Consider the following 21,899-nt stretch of genomic DNA (forward strand, 5'->3'; position numbering starts at 1 on the left):
CCTGTGTGCAATGGTGTATGCATGCTGTATGTTCGTGCTGATCATATAGAGCAGTCAGGGTTTCATCTCGGACCTGTTTGGAGGTGAGCGAAGCACCGCAGTCCAACACAGAGCGACTGGATAAGGATGAGACACTGTAGGGTCATGTGCAAGGCCAAGGATGGAGACAAGCAGATGTGGGCGTGGGTCTTTAAGTGGTTTAATCAGGGCCCGTTTTGCATATTTAAAGCGCATACAAGAGCTAATAGAGAAGAGGACAGAGTACTTTGAAGCCCTGGAGCCAGGCTGCTCAATCAGATAAGCTTCCAGTAGGCTGAGTATTGATGAGGAATGGAAGCAAATGGCTTTTTCTTATAATAGTAAAGAATGTATAGAAAAGGATAGAGCCTGTTGATGAGAGAGATGTCAGTGTGATATTATCAGGTGTCTACTTTGTGGACATTTCAGCGTATGGTAACAAGATTGCCAGATGATTAATGTTGCGTCCTTGAAAACAAGACTCAAATTGGTTGTTAAATTGATACAAGCTACTATTTTTATTGTAAACGCATTCACCGTCTCAAGGAAGTCTCTCTGCGTATTAAGTCCTATTAGTCTATAACAGTACAGAAAAGTCAGCATGCATGTTTGTTTATGTAAGGTAGACCAGTACAGAACATGTGTTAATTAATACATATTAATGACACATACACAAAACCCCAGAGGGGTCCAGTGCCCTGGTCCAAGGCCCAGATGAGGACAACAATTATACATGTCAACCTGGAGAGAGGAGGAAACCATAGCTGGGATCTGATTAATCATTCTGATCTTTGTTCTACTGCCTCCCAGCGGGAATCAGCACCTTTTCTTCTGTCTGCTTATTTAGGGATACTCTGACATTCCTGAGACATAAATTCATGAATGGATTCCTGAACTGTGCCCTTGACTTTACTGAAACATATAATTACAGTCAGGAAGCTCTTAGGCCTGTCAGACTTCACTAAAGAAGCTGGCTATTTGAATGACATTTAGATTGCACACATGAAAGCAGTCAAGCACATACACATCCTAAAAGAGTATTAGAAAGATTCATCAGATGTGAGGTATGTGTTTAATCTTTAGACTTCCCTGGAAGCACAATATGGAGTAAAGTTTCCTCTCTTTATTTTCAAGTAAACTGTTAAATATCACTGCTACAATATGCATAAACCAATTTTTCTGCCTCACCAGCAAGAGCTCATTTATTACCTGCAGCTGGGTGATAAGCAGTGTGTTTACTCCACTAGTGAAGCTGCGTTCTGAGGGAACTTTCCATGAGGCCTCTCTTTATTTAACATGGATCAGACAAGCAAACATGGTGTCTGACTGATGAATGTTGCCAAAATATATGAAAAATGCAGTCCCTATTTGAGTACGTGTTTGTATATGAAAAGACAACACTATTATTTGATGCCTTGCATCTTCCTCTTTTTTTAGGGATTTTAAAGGTGGTTAATGGTTTTGCAGCCATGGTCACATGCTCAGTCCAGCTTGGATGTTTGATGTGACATTCTATGTGAGTATTCTTTTATCCTGATTTAGTTTTGGCTATCTTTAGCACAAAAAGTTTATAAGAACTGATTTTGTAAACATTATTGTGAAAATGCATGTGTGGATATGTTTCATAATTCATACAGTCATTTGGGTTTGGGCAGTCTTGAGGGCCTAAAAGAGGGGAATCACTTATGATTTTTTTAATCCATCACATAGAAGTAGACTGTAGAAATAGAAGTAGAAGCAGTGTTGCTTAAACATGTCTTCAGGAGACATTTGTGCATTATAGAGGTAAATACCTGGGTGGCAGCCTGGGAAACAGATTCAAATCATGAAATTTGAACATTATCTACTTTAAAATGTATGTGAAATCTGTGGGCTTTCATGGACTGAAATATGTCTATATCAGTTTTTGTCATATAACCTGTGGTAAAATCATTTAAACGGTTCTTTGCTTGCTTGTTATTCTGTAGTAAAAGAATTAATTCAGTGAGTTCTATTGCCATATTTCCATTAGGTCATCTGAGTGTGTAAGTGCTTTCTTGGTTACACTGGGACAGCGCAGGTGCATTGCGGACAATTTGACAGCATCTGATGAGGAATTAAATTGAATAGGCTTACTGTATGTCCAAAACAGAGATAAAAGCCTTAAATTCACTAAAGCACACTTAGCTAGCAAGCATTTTAGATGTCTTTAGGCGGTTATCACAACTGGCTCTTTATCCAGTATGATCTTTGGAGATAGCATTGGCAAGATTCTAAATTAAATAAAAAGTTCCATTGCTTTACTGACATATATTTATTACATTTGGAAAAAAGATATTAAAGTATATTGTGAGCATTAAAAACAAGCTGACAGTTTTCCCCTGTATGCCACACATACAGTATATTTTAAGCAGTGACATAGGTTTTCTTATATGAGACCCTGGTCATGAAAGGTATTCTGCTCAATATTAACAGCAACATTTCTGAAAGTCAGAGAGCAAGCAATAGGGCGGATAAAGAAAAATTATACATAAAAGTATACATAATTCTATTATAATATGTCAAACTTTGTTAAATGTGGGAATTGTGTATTTCATAACATTTGCTCATATGATTAACACTACACAGCATGCCAGTGAATGAATTAGAAATAAAATGTACTTGACTTGCTCTTTACTGGAACTGATACTAGTCTAACCTGGTATTAACAAAGAAAATTTTAGTTAAGTATGGACAGTGTATGCTTTAATATTAGCAAATTCGAGAAATTTACCTCAACATGCTTTTTCAAAGTAGAAAGAGTTAATGCACTCTTGGGAGACAAAGAAGAATCTCTTTGCTTACTCCAGCATATTTATACATTTTAATGAAGTGAGGCCTTTTAATGTTTAAATAAAAATGTAATTAAATCAGTAAGGATTTAAAAAAAAAACACTTACTGAAGAATTTTTTTTACCTTTGTCCAAGGAAGGATTTAGACAACTTAATAGGATATTAAGGGGTCCTTTTAAAGGATAAAATCCGATATGATAAAAATGACAAATAGTGTTGAATAAAAAATATATTTAAGAATATGAATAATTGTCATAAGAAGGAAACTGATTCTGTTTGCCTGTCCATGTAGACTGTTTATTTTGCCTGCTATGATGTTGCATTACAGCACAATTTCAGAAGCAATGCCATGTTAACCCCAAACACATAAATGTCTAATAAACTAACATGCTATCTTTAGCTAGATAGGATACAACATTGGCCATTTCAGTGTCCAGGGTAAGCATACATCATGTCAGAAGTACCAGCCTGACAGTGTGTAACATGAACTTGCAAGTATGCAATAGACATAGATTGTATGCACTGATTTGAAAACATTTTCTATAAAAATTTAGCTAAAATAGAGAGATTGTACCACAGGGGTTACTGGCTGTTGGTCTTTTCTTACTCAGCTTGTGCGCAAAATCGACTGGTAAACTATAGCTGCCTTAACCAGAATATTTGATCGAGATTTTAAAAACAGATTTTACCTGAAAACACTAAAATTAGGATATTTCAGTTCTCTATGAACATAAAAACATGTAGCTTGTAAGCTGTTTGGGTCACAGGCACAATGTCTTTTTCTGACTGTTCGGAATTATATGGAACTTGGTTTAATTGGTCATGAATATGTGTGAATTCTCACACATATTCATGATATCACACATATGTCGTTATGAATTCTGATTCAGAATATAATTTATTTGGTTGTTCAGTAAAGCGAGAATACACCACAAAGCAAATACTCAGTAATAAGTAATATAAGTGAGTTAGCTAGCCAGAAATAAGAGGACTGATTAACATTACTGTGATGTGACTCCATTTCATTTTAAGGCCAAGTGTAAGTCAAGGAACCACTTTGTATAACTGAGCATACAAAATTTGAGCTGGAAGCTATTTGTCTGAGGGCCTTTTTACACTTGGTCACTTCATGTGTTCTCTCTGATCCGTTAGTTATCTGATTTGTTAAAACTGTTCCATTTACATTAGGCCACATAAATGCATCTTCGGATCGGATATCAATCTGATCTTTCTATATGCAAATATATTTTACCTCATTTCTGGGGTAATTGAAATGGAACACGCTTTGGTGTGTGCGGTTGCTACAAAAAACAGCATTTACTGTTTGCTGCATTTTCGCTGGCGGCAGCAGTGCATTTTAAGACCCAACGAGACACCTGAGTGAAAGATCGGAACCAGCACTGGTGGGAAAACATATTTGTTTCTGGCGCGATGCACGACTCGCGAGTCACCTGCGAGTGACGTACTTCCGTTTGGGAGGAGTTTAGTGCTGACGTATGTGGCTTGAACAACCACATTCATTTACACCTGTCCAGTTTCATCTGAAATGCATCCCAGACCACCTCCTGAAGTGGTTTGAGAGATCAGATTTATATCCGTCTCGAAACCGTTTCGGAGGGCATTTACACCTGGACTTTTTACGATCGGATAGCTATCGGATCACAGAAAACGCATGAAGTGACCAGGTGTAAAACCCCCTGAGATAACAGCAACAAGTCTAACATGCTGAATAAGCTGTCAACCGTGCTTGATGATTGTTCACTGATTGCAATTTGCCATGGACAGTATACATAGATTGGAACAACTAGTATGCAGCCAAGGCATCACAAGCATGACAAAATTAGACATGGCCAGGAACTCTGATACAGTGTGTTAGAGTTGTTGCTGTTGTCGTAGGATTCTTAAAAAAGTGCAGCCTAAAGTAGCATGTAAAGTAGCAAATAAATAATTGATGTTGGACTAATTCTTTGGACATTGTAACTCTAAAGATTTACAGGGTTCCTGTTGTCACATTTAGCCTACGATTGCTCTTCTGTTATTTCTTTTTTTTCTACCCACTTGAATTTGGACTCCACAGAAAAAGGAGCAAAGAGTAAGAGAGCATTGAGATCACCGGAGACTGACATGCCAGTTTCTTCCTTTCTCTGAAATCTAGGCCTTTGCAGTAATTAAAACATGACATTCCTTCTTTGCTCCCTCTCTCTCTGTTTCGCTCTCTAGGGTAGTAATTGGCAACAGAAATGGGAGCTCAAATCTGACTATGTGATGAAAGTTTGCCGTTGTTATGTGATCTGATTTCTGCTCTAGTACATTAACAATAAAAGAGCTTGAGCTCCTGTAATAGTGATTTTATTATTTCAGTTTGGAAGCTTACATGGTTATGGGTGTCTTCTAGTGTATTGATGGTGTGCCAATATACCAGTGTAATATTGTGAGCAAATATTCTTCTACATTTCTCAGATCATAGAAATTACTTCTATCTTTATAGTAATTGGGAAATAAGTAATTCTCCATAATGTCCATGATAATTGAGTGTACCTACTTTCTGTCATTTGTATTACATATAACAGTAGGCTAGTAGCCAAATAAGATTCATATTATACCCAGCTAAACAAAACAACATTTGAATGGACACTTTTAGTAATTGTATAGCCATTTAGGCAAGTACATTGTTCAATGATAAGCCATAATTGACCATGTTGTGATGGAGAAAACAAGAGACAAAAATTAAATTTGAATCTTGTTGAATATAAATAAATCAGTAGCTAAATGAATCTTAACAAAAGCTAATTTGATAGAAATCATGCAACTCTGAGCTGCATGTCATTTTCTTTCTCAAAACATGAGATACCATGCATGCTTTGTAAGCTCTTTGCTGACATTTGTTTCAGCAGTCGGATGAAATGAAAAAAGTCTATAGAAATATTGGGGTTAGTTAAAATAATTTCATTGATGGCAGCTATGTCATAATTACTTTTGTACTTCTAAAGTGAACTTTCTTGGTTTCATTTTAACAGGGGTGTGTAGACATTTTATATCAATTGTATGTTTTAAATGAGTTTGGCCAAGTTACTGTTTTACCCAAACTTTACCATAATTATTGTTATAATGCAATATATATATATATATATATATATATATATATATATATATATATATATATATATATATATATATATATATATATATATATATATATAATCAATGAGCTACACTTTCTAATAAAACTAGATAACTTTAGAGAAGTCAATCAGAAGTTACATACAGGCTGACTGAGTTTATTTATTTGTTGTTTTTTTTAAAATTTCGATTGATATCGTGTAGTAGGGGTGTTGTGGTTTCACCTTTTCACTGTATGATACCTTAATGATGAAGCACTCTGAATACTTTTAGGACTGGCAGCAGAGTCAGTGTTTTGTACAGAAGCTACAGTAGTAGTGGAAGGATTTTCAGTACAGTCTAAATCCTCTGCATTGAGAAATAAAGATTGCCGGAGTATGATTTCTGGGGACATTTTGGGGACGTAGCAGCCAGACACAAAAAGGATGAGGTCGAAATACAATATAATTGCTTTTTTTCATAAAGTCACTGATGAGGTAACCATGCAATCTTACACTGTGACTAACTATATAATATTGGGACATCCCTATCATAGATTTTTTTTTGTATCCTCCCACCATCCATCATCCCACCAGCAACAATCCCCACAACCCCACATTTTAAAGCTTTTTATATTCATCACATATTCTCATCACTGAGGCATTAGAGAGGAGACAAAGGCAAAGCCTGTGGAAAGTGTTCTACAATTCTTTAAACAATTATTGTGTTTCATTTATTATAAATGTTTTTTCTAAAATGCATGGAATTCTTTTACTTTTTCTTTCTTGGAAATATATCCTTTTCAAAATGTATCAATGTTTTGTATAGTATAAAATACTATAAATATTATACTATATATAATACACTATGGTTTGCTTGATATTGTAGTCATAAATGCAGTTATGTGTGTATAGTGAAGGTTTCAGCTTTTATTTCCTGACATTTACATGTGTTAAACAAAACAAGATTTAGACTCAAGTTTTAGTGGTTTCCATCTTCCATCTTCCACCTCTATATTTCTGTTCACCATTGCACTGTGGAGGTTGTTGGCGATGTCACTGTTGTTGTTTTTTTCACAGCTCTCACGATGTTTCTGTCATCAGCTGTCGTTGTTTTCCTTGGCCAACCTGTTCGGTGTCTGTTGCTCAGTACACCAGTGTTTTTTTTCCTAGATATTCCAAATTGCTGTATTGGCTATGCCCAGTGCTTGTGCAATGTCTTTGATTGATTTTCCATCTTTGCTCAGCTGTAAAATGGCTTGCATTTTTCCCATAGACAGCTTTCTGATATTCATGAGCACTTATCCTTTTTAACAACAAATGCAGTATTCACAGGTGAAACTGAAGGCTAAAACCAATAGTACAGGCTAAGAGCTATTACTCATTTAAACATTCAGTCTAACAGAATACATTTGGTAACAAACACATCAGTCACATTACAATTCTCACCTAAAACTTGGGTGGACTTATACAAAATGTTCAATGCCGTTTAACACATTTACATAAAAATACCTGGAAATTAAAGCTAGACGACTGTACGTTTAAATAATACAATCTTATGTAAATGTTGTAGCATTTTCAATAAACACTTTTTTTATTTGGATATAGTGGTATGTGAATTTTTTATTCACAGAGCATTCTTTTACATAAAAGGCACTCAAGCTTCCATACAGGATATGAATCAGCTGTTTTCAGTGCATTAATTATTATCTGGTGTTGTGTCATCATATGAATTATAGATGAGCAGAATGGTAGATCCTGCTTAAATAATTATTCATATTTTAAACATGTAAATGTCCTGTCTCGCTTTAATGAATTAGACAATTCTTTTTCTGGACTGCAAATGAAAGCTAAAAGCAGAGGCAACACAGCAGGCACATGATTCTAGATCATCCCTGGCTGTGACTGTGCAATTAAGCTGTAGGGAAAAATGGCTATTTGCTGGTTAATTAGGCCATCCAGAAATGCAGTACTACTGTGAGGTCTTAGATATGCGTACTGAAAATAAAATGTCTCATCTGCCAGCTGAAGACAATATTGTGACTTGAGCCACCATTATATTTTTGTTCTCTCCTGAGGCCATGCCAGCCTGTCCTGAGATCTGGCTAAGAGTGATGTCTTTAGGCATATACAGTATGAATGTTGCTCTGCTCTGTCAGGGTGAGGATTACAGCTTTATAAGGGAGCACCTGAGCCCTGTTAGTGTGGATGTGGGTTTTTTTTTGTGTTTTGTTCTGTACTGCAACTTTGGCAGGCCCTGAAACACAAGCTGATCACCCTGAAAGTTTCACTGCAGTAAGAAGTGTTTTGTTAAGGGGAAAAAAAGCAAGTAACAGGCAAAGGAAAAAGAGATTTGGTTAAGGGGGATGAGAGGTGGAGTTTCACAATTCTGTCTACCTGAGTGAAAGTGTTTTAGTGAGAGATTATATGAATCAGATGGGCTGTAGAGCCGAGAGATTTTAGGGCAACTCCTGTCTGCCCTGCATGTTTCGAATACTGTACAACAGTACATTTACCAATCTTTGCAAAAAAAGTCAAAACGTCCTTCCACATGTTTCAAACTTGTAGCTTGATGACAGCTTGATGATCTTTGGATCAGCAGCAATACGTTGAGAATGACTTTAAAATTGGAAGTCTTTCTCTTTAAATTAGTCAGAAATTTTTAAGGCATGAGAACTCTACTAAATATCCTGCCTCCTATCCTTATCCTATCTCGAGCAGCCCACAGAACCTGAACACATGTAGGGCTTTGACAGTATTAGTAGTGATTGACCAAAAAAAGATAAAGAAACTCACTCACTCATTTTCTACCGCTTTATCCGAACTACCCCGGGTCACGGGGAGCCTGTGCCTATCTCAGGCGTCATCGGGCATCAAGGCAGGATACACCCTGGACGGAGTGCCAACCCATTGCAGGGCACACATACACACTACGGACAATTTTCCAGAGATGCCAATTCACCTACCATGCATGTCTTTGGACTGGAGGAGGAAACCGGAGTACCCGGAGGAAACCCCCGAGGCACGGGGAGAACATGCAACGTGCTACCCACTAAGCCACCGTGCCCCCCAGATAAAGAAACTAAAAAAGCAAAAAAAAAAAAAAAAAAAGAAGTCTCTCTTTCATACAGAAACAAGCTGAATTTTCCCAAACAAGACAAAGGAACTAGTAACAAAAAGTACCAGTTATAACTGTCTCTCAAGACAAGACTATGTAAACACAGGTTATTCAGCATAGTTTGTTATATAGAATGTGCTAACATTATCAAATTTTCTCGTTTCCTTTTTCACTATTACTATTAAAGCTCAGTAGCATTAGTAGTAATACAGTGGGTTGTGAAGAAATCTATGGGTCCTCCTAATAGGTCAAATCTTGTACCAATTTCACACTGTCTGTTGGTAATATTCTCCATAATCTTGTATTATGTTAGGAATAACATTACTGCCTGTAATGTAAACCATAAAGAGATGTTCAGTCTGTTTTTGTAGTTTATTGCAGATATGCCAAAAAAGAAATTCTACACTGTACATGAGTTGCATAATTAAATGTATTAGACCTGCATTCACCCTTTCGAGCCCAGTGAGTCAATAAGAGAGATAAGCAACTGTAAGAAAAGACTTCAGAACAGCTGCTATTCCCATAGGGTAAAAGTTAAAGGGTCAAATGAGGAGACTGAGTGTTTGATTTCGACAGAATATAGAAGAGAGTTTTTATTTGTGAGAGAAGATATATATGTAATATTTATAGCAGCAGGCCCAGGATTGCTTACTTGTAGTTTTAAGATTTAATGAGATGATATTGCACTGTGGAGTATTCTTTTAAAACACATTCACATTGTCTATTTGGTTAAAGTAAATGAGACTCTGTTGCCAGAATGTTTTTCTACAATCAGGCATTTTAAATCACTATCTTCTGTTTACCTTTGCTGTATATAGGATGTCTCATAGGATGTTTAGAAGATGGATGACTGCTTAAAGGTAGGAGTATAATTATACTGAATTCTCCCTGTGAACCTTTAGAGGATCTATCAGAGAGTACAATTTCTGAGGTTGGTTGTGTAGTTGTTCTAGAAAGATTCACAAGATCTGCAGTGGATCATTTGTAATGATGTGATTTGTTGTAATCATGGAGGTAAGTCTTAAGTAGCCATCTTGTGGAGTTCATCATAGGTGCAGAAGGCACCTGCTGCATTTGAGACAGAATGTCCCGTGTGTTTACTTGTCTGTTAAAAAACCCATCAAACTAACAACACTTTTATTCCCCCTTTAAAACAAAGAGATACAAAAAAAAAAGTTTTCCCCCACAACTATCTCGTCACAGCGAGAAGACCTGCCTGTGTGCAATGCAAAAACATTTTTAGTCTTTGTCATGACTCATAGCTCACTTTGATACTACAGAAAATGAGCTAGACGATTAAAACATGCTAATTTTGATTTCAGCATCTCTCCACACTGCCAAATTAAACTGTGATGAATAAACAAACAAGCAGTCAGACACACAAAGCAAGCAAACCCCCCCCCCCCCCACTCCTACACACACTTCATGTTATTTTCAGTCAAGAGCTGTCATGCGATATTTTCTAACACTCATATTGCTATTACTGGTACTTGGGTGATGTTAAGGCCCATAATCATGAATAAAAAGCCTGTACATGGAATTATGAGCCAAATGTCCCATTCAGAACTGTAATCTTATTCAGGACCATTCATTGAGATCTCCAGCTGGTGTGTAAAGGCACAGGGAGACACTATGGGCTTAGAAGGAAAATACTATAAGAAAAGCTAGTTTACCACTCTGCGATGTCCCTTCCTGAGATGGTGGCTCTTGTAGAAAGAGGGGATGGTATTGCAGTGGACTAAAGTGTGGTGGTGGGATGATGAGATAAGGCATAGATTGAGAGATGAAACTATATGTCTGGGTCATGGATGCTTAGGCATTGTAATGTATGCAGTAGGGAAAGTGGATGAAAGGAACAACAGAGGTAAAGTACTTGAGAATGCGGCTTCCCTGTGTATTTGAGAGTTTTACAAAGATAGTGATGGATACATGAATTACACCCAAGATATGTTGCATGGTCCAAAAGAGTCTACTATGAAGCGGTTTTTAATTTAAGAATTTGTTAGAAACTAATACTATGATGTATTTTGTAGATTAAAATGGTTTTAATGGCATTTTATTTTCATTGTAATGTATGCTAACGTTCATTGCAATGTAGTGCAAAATGTTACATGAGATTAATGTGGTCACATCGCTATTTGTTAAATAGTAATATCAAGGGCTAAATTAGAGTGGAATGAACAGACGACAAGCTTTGAACTTACAGAGTTGAAACAAGAAACAATCTAAACTAGATTTGGAAAGTTTGTCGCGACAAACGTTGATGTTGGCATTTCAAGTATTCGCAAAGGCCGGTGCTTTTTGGAGGCGAGTGGACATAAGGGTCAGTGTTACTTTTGGAGGCAAATGGACAGAAATATAGGGTGCCAAAACATTTGTAGGCAAGTGGAGACGGGCATGTGACGTCATCCGAATACTCCTGAGGAAGTTCCCCTCATTGGGCTGAGTGTTTTGATATGTCACATGTTCATGTTGTGCTAATTTTTGATTTTCACGTGACATCACGTGACGTCACGTGACGTCATCAGAATACCCGCGAGGCAGTTTCCCTCATTGTGCTGAGTGTTTTGATATGTCACATGTCCATGTTGTAAAAAGTTTTTTGATTTTGCATCATTTGTGGCGGGGCTGCAGCACAACCGAAAGGCCAGTCGGTACACCAATTTAAAACTTTGTTCAGAGTATCACCCTAAAGGAGCTGACCAAGTTTGGTGTAGATATAAACCTCCAAATTTTATAATGGGAGTCTATGGGAAAAAAAGGCCACTTTGAGACTCGGTACCGGAAGTACCGGTACTCGGATCGCTTAGAAAAGTAATAGCAACAAACTTCAGACCAGCGTCTACAACATATCTGAATTTAGTGCATCTGGCTCGAAAGCCCTAGGAGGAGTTACTCGATATATTTTTGTCTAAGCTTAAATAGGAAAACAGAGTGTTGGCTTCTACAAAGCCAATATAATAAAATTCATTAAATTATTAGACATAATAAATTGTTCCAACAGACAACCAGTAGACAGCTGCTGATGTTAGACTCCCATGACTCCTCCCCTTACAACCTTTTTGTGATTATTCAGGTGTTTCTTCCACTGAGTGTTTAGTGCTATGAATCCTCTGATCTTGCTGATTTCCACAAATTAAGTCATAGTCAGCTATTTGTAACAGTCATGTAAATACATCTGCTTATTAGAGAAAAGTGTTTATGTTCTTATGTCTTAGATGGGAATTTGATGCCCAGTGAAGCTTTTGGGACAGAAACAGAAATGTGTTTAATAGTAGTTAAAACATCTCATTTTATGGTACTGTTTCATACATAGTACTGCACTTTGCTTACAGAAGTAAAGCATCCTATTTCCAACCAGCAGAAGGAGTTATATATATTGGCAGGTTTGGTGCCTGATGATTGTGAATAATGCAGCATGAAAAGATCAAATCGCCCCTCTGAACTGTGAAAATGAGCATAATAGTGTCAGCCAGGGGCTGACTGACAGCCAATAGGGAGAAAATGACAGTATGCGTGAGACAAAGGGAGAGAGACGGAACTGGGGATTTCTCTCCTCTCTCTCACATACAAGGATTCAGATGGATGTTGCTGTTTGATCTAAATGGAACAAATGTTCACAAAAGAAGAGCTTACTCCTTGCCTTTCTTTCCTTTGTTCCTCAGATCCTGTAAAGTGTATACCCAGTTTTTGCCTGTGTGTGTGCCCGTGGCAGAGAGTGGGAGTGTCCGAGCGAGCGTGTGTTAGCACTCTCACATGGCCTCGATGCAGGACGGGGTGAACTTCACTGCTCCCCCCTACGGCAAAGTGTTGCTGCTCGGGGCCATTGCTGCTGCCTCGGCCTTCGTCGTTACCATCTTGATTGTCGTGCTATGTGTGGGCTGCCACAGGTGAGTGACAGATGGAACACTGAACGCACAAACACATTCACATATACAGTGGGTATTTAGCCCCTTTCATTTTTTGCACTTTATTTTTTATAGATGTACTATCTTTTAGAATAGTTTAAATTGACGTTCTGCCCTTGAATTGTTTTTAAATTTTAATTTTTTTTTTACATTTTAAAGACGTTTTTGCAATGTTTTTTGAAAATTGAAAATCGATGTGCCAAATTTGGATAAGTATTCAAACCATATATTCAATACTTTGTGGTAACCTTGGCCTGCAATTACAGCTTTGATTCTTCTTGTGAAAATCTCTGCAATCTTTGCACAATTTCTCCTATTCTTTCAATCAAATTATTTCAAAGTAAATGTATATAACGATAATGTACAAAAAATGAAAGGGTTTGTATTCTTACCCTTTATAAATATATAGCACTGACAATTTGATGTTTTTAAGCAGAAACCATATGGATATGGTATCTCAAATTGGAATATGAAAGATAGATATAGCAGCTACAGTTTAGATAGTGATTTATAGATGAGAGTATTTTCTAATGGGAGAGGGGAATTCAGAGGCAATTCAGACAGTTAACTGTTGTTTTTTCATTGAGAGTAAGCATATTTATGCTCCAAGTTAAAAAAAAAAAAGTTTAAAAGCAGTTTAGGGCAAGAAAGTGAAGTTCTAGCACTTAGACCAGGAGGCATTGGGGTAGTTAATTTTAGAGCTTGTGTCTAAAGTGAGCTTTAAAGATGTGTACTGTATACACCAATCATCCATTAAATCCATTGACAGGTGACAAGTGAATATCAGTCATTATATAGTTACAGTAGTGGGATATATTATGCATCACTGTATAGTCAGGTCAGTGGGTTCTGTATGTAAGGTTTTACTGCAGCTGATTAACATATGCTAATGTGATTTAGCTGACTTTTCTGTTTAGGGTCTTGCCCAAGTACTGAACCATAGTAGTTTGGAGGCTCAGGCATTTAAACACACTTTCTGCTCTGAATCATGGCAGTTTTTTGAACCATGAACCATAATTATAGAAAGAGGCTGAGGTGTTTTGTGCTCATTGTGTGTTTAACAGGAAGGGGAAGAGTCACAATGGTACTGGTGAAGAGAGAAAGCACAGACTCATGGACATGGTGACCATCTTTTTCATTTTCAGTGTTGACATAAAAAGATTTCCTTGTTATTCTGCCTTTAAACTACATTGACAGGTGAGAAGATTGGGATCTGGACACTGATGGCTGCATTCACACGTGGTTATATAAATAGCCAACTAATTTATAGATCATTTCATTACTTTAGTAGCTTGTGATTTTGGGGGTGACCCATTTAAGCTATTGAAATTCAGTTTGTCTCTTTAGTTTAGACTTGATGGAGCTACTCAACCCCCTGTGTCGATCATTCTTTTTAAACTGATCATTTTTTGTTGCAAAATGATTTAGAATAAAAGCAAACCTAATAGTAGTGTAATATATTAAAATTGTATTCAAACTTATAGTAATCAATTCTCCTAGGTGTTGTGATGCTACCTCAGAGCTCTGGGGCCCACAGTTGGATCCTTGTACTGTCTCCGAGGAGTTTTGTATAGTCTACCTGGGTCTTTTCACTTTTGGTTTTCCAGTTTCCTCCTAAAATGCTAAAAATTCCACTAAGTGAGAATGAGTGTGTGAATATATGTGTCCGTGGTGCCCTGCAATAGACCCTTCCAGGCTGTTACCCCACCTTATTCCCAGAGTTGCTTGCATAGGCTCCAGACCAAGCACAACTAAAGAGGTTATAAAAGATGAAAGAACAAACTAAGTAATTAATGGCTATGTCATTTCATTATTTTTCTATGTATTTACATGTGGAATTGCTGTTACAACACAGTGGATAGCAGACAATTGAATTAATACAGCATAAAAAAGGTACTTATTTTTAAGGTCAGACAATCACATCACTGAGACTTGATGTTTAGGACAACCTCTGCTCTGTGTCTCTAACTGTCTTGCAATCCTGACGTCCAGAGATGATTAGGTCTGAACACCAATATGTGCAATTTCTTTATTAATTTTTCAGTATACCTGCATAACTCAACTCTGAATACGGCCCTTTGCTAAAGAAACAGTCAAGTATATTGCTTATCTTATTGACCGTTTAGATATGAAAAAACAATAACAACACCACAAAACAGTGTTCTCACCTGTCAAGAGCCACTTTTATGCTCCACACATATTAATGGATATTCTGTGGTCATTATAATAGAAGTTTTACCTTGATCTATTTTCTACTTTTCTTTCTTCTTTAACAATGGTCTGCAACTCATACTATGTTCTACAACTCATATTAGTTTATATGTTGATAATGATCTCTGTCTTTTTAGAACATATTGCGGCAGTCAAAGCTGCGCTGCATCAGTAAGTCAGACACCAAGCTCCATGAGATGAACAGACTCAACTGCAATGGCAAAAGTATGTACATTCGCTTCTCACACTGCTTGATAGTGTTACCGAGGGCGCAAAACCGCCTCAAATTCGGATGTAGAGTCGGAGCATGCGGATGGTATAAGTTTCATTTCAGGATACAATTCTTTTCTCTGTTCTTTTGTAGTAGAGCCACCCGTAGATGTTTTTTTCACTTTATGAGGGTTGGCGCCGTCTGTGCCGCCTTTGCCTCTGCAGTTTAGCCCACAATTTTCTGTTTCTTTTTTGATATACTACATATTCCATACTCTATAGAGTTTAAATTGATGTTCAATCTTCAGAATCCTCCAAGAAGAACCGTCCAGCCAGCATGGACCTTCTCCTTCTGCCAAGCCGTCGATCCAACTCAGACTTGCGAACCTCACAAGGCCGTCAGGTGCCTCAGGTGCCCTCAGGAGAAGATAGAGAACACACATACGCTGAGGTGGGGCGCCGTTCGTCACCTACTCGTTGTCCTGAGGCAGCACTCAGGGGGCGGGCTGGAGAGACAGACACCCCCGCTCCCCCTGCTGTTCCCGCCAACACCCCAGCCCCACCTGATCCAGATGGAGACAGCCTGGATGGTGCTATTCCTGAGCCTGAGACCCTCCCTCAAATAATGAACCCACCCCCACAGCCTCCAGAAACAGCTGAGTATGCATGTATCAGAAAAGTTCGCAAGGTTGACAAAGCTGCCCAGAAGAGAGATAATGGCACTGAGACGGAGGATGGGCTCGGGCAGGTGCAGCGGCACAGTAGTGGAGAGTTTCGGCACGCTCCACCCAGTCATCCAGCTCCACCCCCACCACACCCACACAGTCAGAAGTTGCCACGCAAGAATGTGGAGGCTTTCAATCTTCCTTTCTTTCCAAAGGTAGGTGGGGAAACAGGTTATTGGTTTTACACTGAGGAATATAAGTCAGTATTCCACAAAATGAGGATGCTGATTATGATGATGATGATTATTATTACTTAATAATCTTCCTACATCCTAATCATAAGTCATAATTGTGCCTCTGTGAATTATTTAACCAAAATAATAGTCGAATGACTATTTTGCTTACACTCATTTTATGTATGAAACTACAGTGTCATTTCATCTGAGGTAGCACAGGAAAGAAGGCAAAATGTGTTGAACTATCTTTTTGTAATTAATGCTCTCTAATTGCTAGCATTTAGAAGAATACAAACTATTCTGACTTGATTAAAATGAATAATTAATTAATACAAGTAAATTAATTAAATACTCCTTAAAAGTAATTACTCGTGTTAATGTCAGTTAAGTCACAATGACACAATCAATCTGAAAATGTTTTTTATTCTGTTATATTTTAAATTTTTATAAAATAGCCTTAGCTGCCTAGCTAACTTGACCAAATGCTGTTGCAGTTTCAGTAGCATGCTAACTAATTGCTTACATGTACAGTTCTATAGGTTAGATATCAAGTTTTGAAATGCCAATAACTCCACTGGATGGCATGCATACTTTGCAGATTATTATCATACTGTGTCATTTGAAGGATTTAAAGGTGGAGATGCCTGATAACTTTCAACTGGTCCAATTATTGGGTTGGATTATTTATGATATGGACATACTTTTTACTCTTTTTTATAATAAAAAATTAGAGTAAAATAGTTACATTACACTGAACCATGTACTCAAGTACTGTAACGATAGGACATCTTTTCTAATTACACACTTCTGTGAAAACTCCTGACAACCGTTCTTGTCCATTTGGCATTCCTGCTGAGGCATACCCAGAAGCCATATGCCATTCAAATGACGCAATACACAGAAACCCATATGCAATGCCTGCATTTACACCATTCAAATTCAGGTCACAGACTTCTAGCTACTTCCTGTTGATACAAAATATATTTTCTCATTAAGAAATGACAGTAATCTTGCCATAAATATTCAGATGTGGAGCATATGCATTGCAGCTTAGACATATGATCACATCTTAGGGCTTGTACATTGCTTTTCTGTTAGGAGTGTAATAGTCACATAATAAAATCATAATAAAATCTCACTGAACATTTATTGTACAGTATTGCCATAAAAATAAACTTTGAATGAAAAATAACCTATGCTAGTATGCTGTACTACTCACTTTTCTATTTTGTGCTCATGGGATTATGTGTAAAACTGCAAAGTATGGCCAATTGTTCCCTTAGCACTGCCAGGTTGGGGAAACTCATTAAGCGTGATGTCATTAGATCCACTGAGTGGTTATAGATGAGCTAGACAGTCAACAGGGAGAAAGCCAGATGGATTGCACTGACCTTAACACTCCATTAGAGGACATGTTTCAAACTAGCTCTCTACATCTCAGAAATTTAACAATAATGATTACACTGGTTAATCTACTTCAGCTGAATGTAAATGAAACTAATATATATTAAGCAGTAATTGCATTTGTTTAAAAATCGGGACATGTTTCTTTAATGACACAAGTGTACATAGTATCACAGTAGTGAAGAAACTGGCACTGGTACTTTGTATGCCAGAGGTTTTTCCAGATCTTTGTCGTCTGTGATTGATCTAAGTGTACAATCACAGACGATACATCAAACATTGTAATTCAGTTGTAATTGGTTGTCATTATATGGGTTTATGGTGACAAAGAGATAGATCATGGCCAACCAAATGTGATCACTATATTAATGTTTATATTAATGTAGATATTTAATCAGAAAACAGCCTGTACATGATATGACAGCTCACTCTCTTTTAATATCTAATCAGGAGGCAGTGTTTATTGGAAATGGAGAGGAGTATATATGGAAGCCTCCCGAAGATGATGACATCATGTTCCAGCCCAAGCATATAGGCCCTCTGAGCCCTCACATGGGAGAAAATATGGCAGCTGGGGTACGTGAGTGTTTCTGTGTTCAGTCCCTTCTTCACTAGGAGTTTTCAATCTGTCAATATAAGTTGAATACATTTAATGCTTCATCTTCACCTCATATCTACTGTGTTGTTCTTCAGATCTCAGATATGTACTCTAAAGTCTGCAAACCAGGCAAGAAGAAAAGAGGCATGCCTGGCTCACCTACAGGTCCTAGGGATATTGGTGGCTATCGGACCTTGGCCCGAGGTGAACGTGATGGTGGCTTTAATGTGGTGGTGAAGCCACAGACATGGGCACCACAGGAGGCAAAAGGCTCAAGGATGCCCCCTGGCTCAGTGGAAGAGCACTGTTATGAAGCCATTGGTGCGGAGGAGAGCGATATGTCTTATGAAGCTGCAGAGGTTGGTGGAGGCGGAGGAGGTGGAGGATGGAAACGAGACAGGCCTCCCCCCAATGCCAGTGCCACCCTCCGGCCCAAGAAGAGAAAGCCACAGCAGCCACAGCACCAGCCGCCTCCGCCACCTCCCCCTCCCCAACATACGCCCAAGATGCAGCACTTGCCAGCCAAAGCACTTTTGCTGCCAGGCGAGAATCTCTACGAGAGCATCCCTGACCTGAAGCAGGGCTCAACCACATCCAGTACCACCACCATCTTCACATTTAATGATGGAATGGAAATGTATGTCACTGGCCTGTAAGGGCTCAAACTTAAATCTCAAATGGAAAGACCCTCATCTTATAGTTGAGTGGGAAAGAGAATTGACAAGGCTTCCTGCACTCATTCACACATCATGTTTACATTTCAGCCCTATGGTTCCCAAATAGCCACACACATTGCCTTAGAGCAGCAGTCTGGAAAAGGGGGCTTATATTACATCAAATATTGTGCAGATGTTTTCACTGGGGATGCTGTTGCATCATACATCAGTTTGGTAAACACACATTGCACTATCACTTCATATCTAACACAGTGTATCGGTATTAATTGCCTCTGGCCTGAGATTTGAAAGTGTGGTAGAAAAAAGTGACAACACCAAGGAAACAACTTAGATGAAAATCTCACTTAATCACATATCTTTTGAGAGTAGCAGATATCACAATTCACAAATCACCAACATATCTCCATATAGGGGGAAGCCTGTTTAAGGTATACTCCAGGATACTGTTTTTAATAGTACTTTTTGCATTGTTTTACATCTTAGTTTCCATCGGAATTGCGGGTTTCGTTCGTTTAATTTTATGTTAATTCCAAAGGAAAGGACAAAATGAGCACAACTCTACTGAGCAGAAAGAATACTAAAATGCACAGAGTATTTATACTCAATGTTGTAGTCTATATTGACCGAGAAAAATGTTGAAGTGGGAAAACAAGCCCCATATTTTAAAGACAAACCAACAGCAAAATATAACTATTAATGAAAGTCTGGCTAATATCACTGCTGTCAGACCTTATATTGTAGCTTCACAGTGAACACAGGCCTTTATCGAAATTATTTATGAATTCATCCAAAAGCTTTGGGAAAATATGTGGCACTATTTTTCTAGTGATAAAGCCTCTATTTCTGTAAGGGAAATCTATGGGAAATAAATATAAAATATAGATATAAAAAGAGTATTCCCATTCACTGAACCACACAACTGCATATTGGTCTGCATATTCAAAAGCACAGAATAATCATATGTGGCAAATTTCCTCTTCCAGCACTTAAATACATTATAGACTCCTTTTAGGAGTCCATTTGAAAAAAATCAGAGCTAAAATGAATAGTAGCAAATAAAAAAGAGATCCTAAAGAGAATAAGCAATGCTCAGGGACAGTTAAAAATATATAAAGGTAATTGAATTAGTTGCACATGGAACTATTTTACTCTAAGTGAAAGAAAACGTTTAGAGCATTTTAAGGCATTGGACCTTGCCCTTCAGAATTTTTTATTTAAGTTTTTTGTTTTCACAATTTTATCTTTCTTGTTGTTTTAGCTCATAACATAAACACCTAAATGGCTGTGTATGAAGTCACCACTGCCGTACAATACAGTACAATAATGTTTTACGTTGTTAATACTGTTAATGCACTTTGCCTGTTGAAAAAGATGCATGTATTAAAAAAAACATACAAATGAAAAAAAAAGGTGATGAAAAAACAAGTTATCTGGTGTCTGAGAATGGTTTATTTCTTGCTGTTGTCGGTTGCTTATTTGATTTAATTGTCTTTTCCTCAAGAGAGAGCACAATGTTTTGCTTCAAGAGTGGTGACTCAAGGTGAACTTTGTCTACATCTGACATTACACAACTGGAAGCAGAATGTGACTGGCCATAGTGAATATATCATAGACAATTCTTCTCATTTCTCCAAATGAACCAATCAAGATGTCTGCATTTGGCTTGAACACCTTTTAGGGGGACATATGCCATGGGTGGAATTTCACCAAACTGTCCTACAGCACATTAATCAGCTGTATAATAATTTGGAATAATTTAATTAAACACTCTCTTGATGCTACTTAAATGATGGTAACTGGTGTGAGTATAGTGCGCTACAGTGTTTTTTTTTTTTGTCTAATGCAGACCGCATTATTTGTGACGTTCCTCAATAATTGAATAAAAAAACGAGTTAACCTTCACCCGTGAGAATTAATATTAGTGTAAAAAGAGGCCTGAACCCATGAAGAAAGACTGCAGTCTATGAGTCTGGCACACAGTCACTGTCGTATATGTTGGAGCAAAGTTGTAAATATTTCACAAAGAAATGAAAAGAACAGGAGGATCAAGGTGAAGTTGCCCTAATTGTATTTGAAGATGTGTGTTTCTTTTCGTTTGTTCTTTTGGAATGATTTTCTCTGGTGAAAATTTTGCTCAGCAGTATCTCTGTGGGTTTTGATGTGTTTGGGTTTTTTTTTTTATTTTAATTTTTATTATTATTATTCTTTTCCCGTGCCATTTTGAGCTGTAATGTGTATTTCAAAGATCAACTGAGTATTAGTGTGGCAGCTGATGTTGTGTGTTTGCTTATCAGACAACAGGGTTGTGTGTTCCAGCCGTGTAAGTACTCATGTGCAAAAGATTGTAATGTTTTTATAACAAAATGACTATTCATAAAAAATGTCAACAAGTTTATACTTTTCTAATAAAGTAGCACCTAAAAACCTCACTTGGATTTATATAATGTATTTTGTAAAAATGCAAGAAACCTATACTGGGCTGATGGCATACAGACTCAATTTTTAATGACTCCACACAACTCATGTTACTAAACATTTACATTACCAAGGTTCGTTCTTTAATTTACATATGCATTAATTTCAAAATAGTAGACAAATTAATTTCAGCTTTTATTTAGTATATCATATTTTACATTGCATTTTGATTGTTTACTTGATTTTAATACTTTCACTATATTGTCTTTAAGCCTTTTTTTTTTTTTTTTTAATAATGTTAGCAATAAGCATAAGATCATAGTCCTGCGAAGAACCCAGTTGGGATCTATTTTCTGAAATACACCAATATATGCACCAACACTCACAGAACATGGTGTTACCACCCCATTTTGTTTCAATCCATACCAAAACATAATTGAAAGTTATATTTGCATATGGATCAGCCGAAAATAATGCCTCAGTACAAACAAAGCTGATCATCTGATTTATAAAGTAGCATTACAGTTATG

General features: G+C 37.3%; 1 protein-coding gene across 3 annotated transcripts in view; it reads left to right on the forward strand.

The window, feature by feature from the left end:
* The window catches only part of si:dkey-70p6.1 (uncharacterized protein LOC570575 homolog), a 22,449-nt gene extending 965 nt beyond the window's left edge, over positions 1–21,484 (forward strand). The window contains exons 1-8 of one of the 3 annotated variants that reach the window (XM_027166838.2): positions 1–83; positions 1,456–1,534; positions 12,711–12,935; positions 14,018–14,075; positions 15,302–15,389; positions 15,683–16,254; positions 18,130–18,255; positions 18,373–21,484. The exon at positions 1–83 is cut by the window's left edge and continues 245 nt beyond it. In XM_027166838.2, coding sequence (XP_027022639.1) covers positions 12,802–12,935; positions 14,018–14,075; positions 15,302–15,389; positions 15,683–16,254; positions 18,130–18,255; positions 18,373–18,933 — 1,539 coding nt within the window. In that variant the 5' untranslated portion in view covers positions 1–83; positions 1,456–1,534; positions 12,711–12,801 and the 3' untranslated portion in view covers positions 18,934–21,484. The remainder of the gene's footprint in view (positions 84–1,455; positions 1,535–12,710; positions 12,936–14,017; positions 14,076–15,301; positions 15,390–15,682; positions 16,255–18,129; positions 18,256–18,372) is intronic. The other 2 variants (XM_027166837.2, XM_027166840.2) reach the window with 2 other exon arrangements.
* Positions 21,485–21,899: the final 415 nt, after the last annotated feature.

Source organism: Tachysurus fulvidraco, chromosome 14, assembly GCF_022655615.1.
Source record: "Tachysurus fulvidraco isolate hzauxx_2018 chromosome 14, HZAU_PFXX_2.0, whole genome shotgun sequence".
Taxonomy (NCBI): domain Eukaryota; kingdom Metazoa; phylum Chordata; class Actinopteri; order Siluriformes; family Bagridae; genus Tachysurus; species Tachysurus fulvidraco.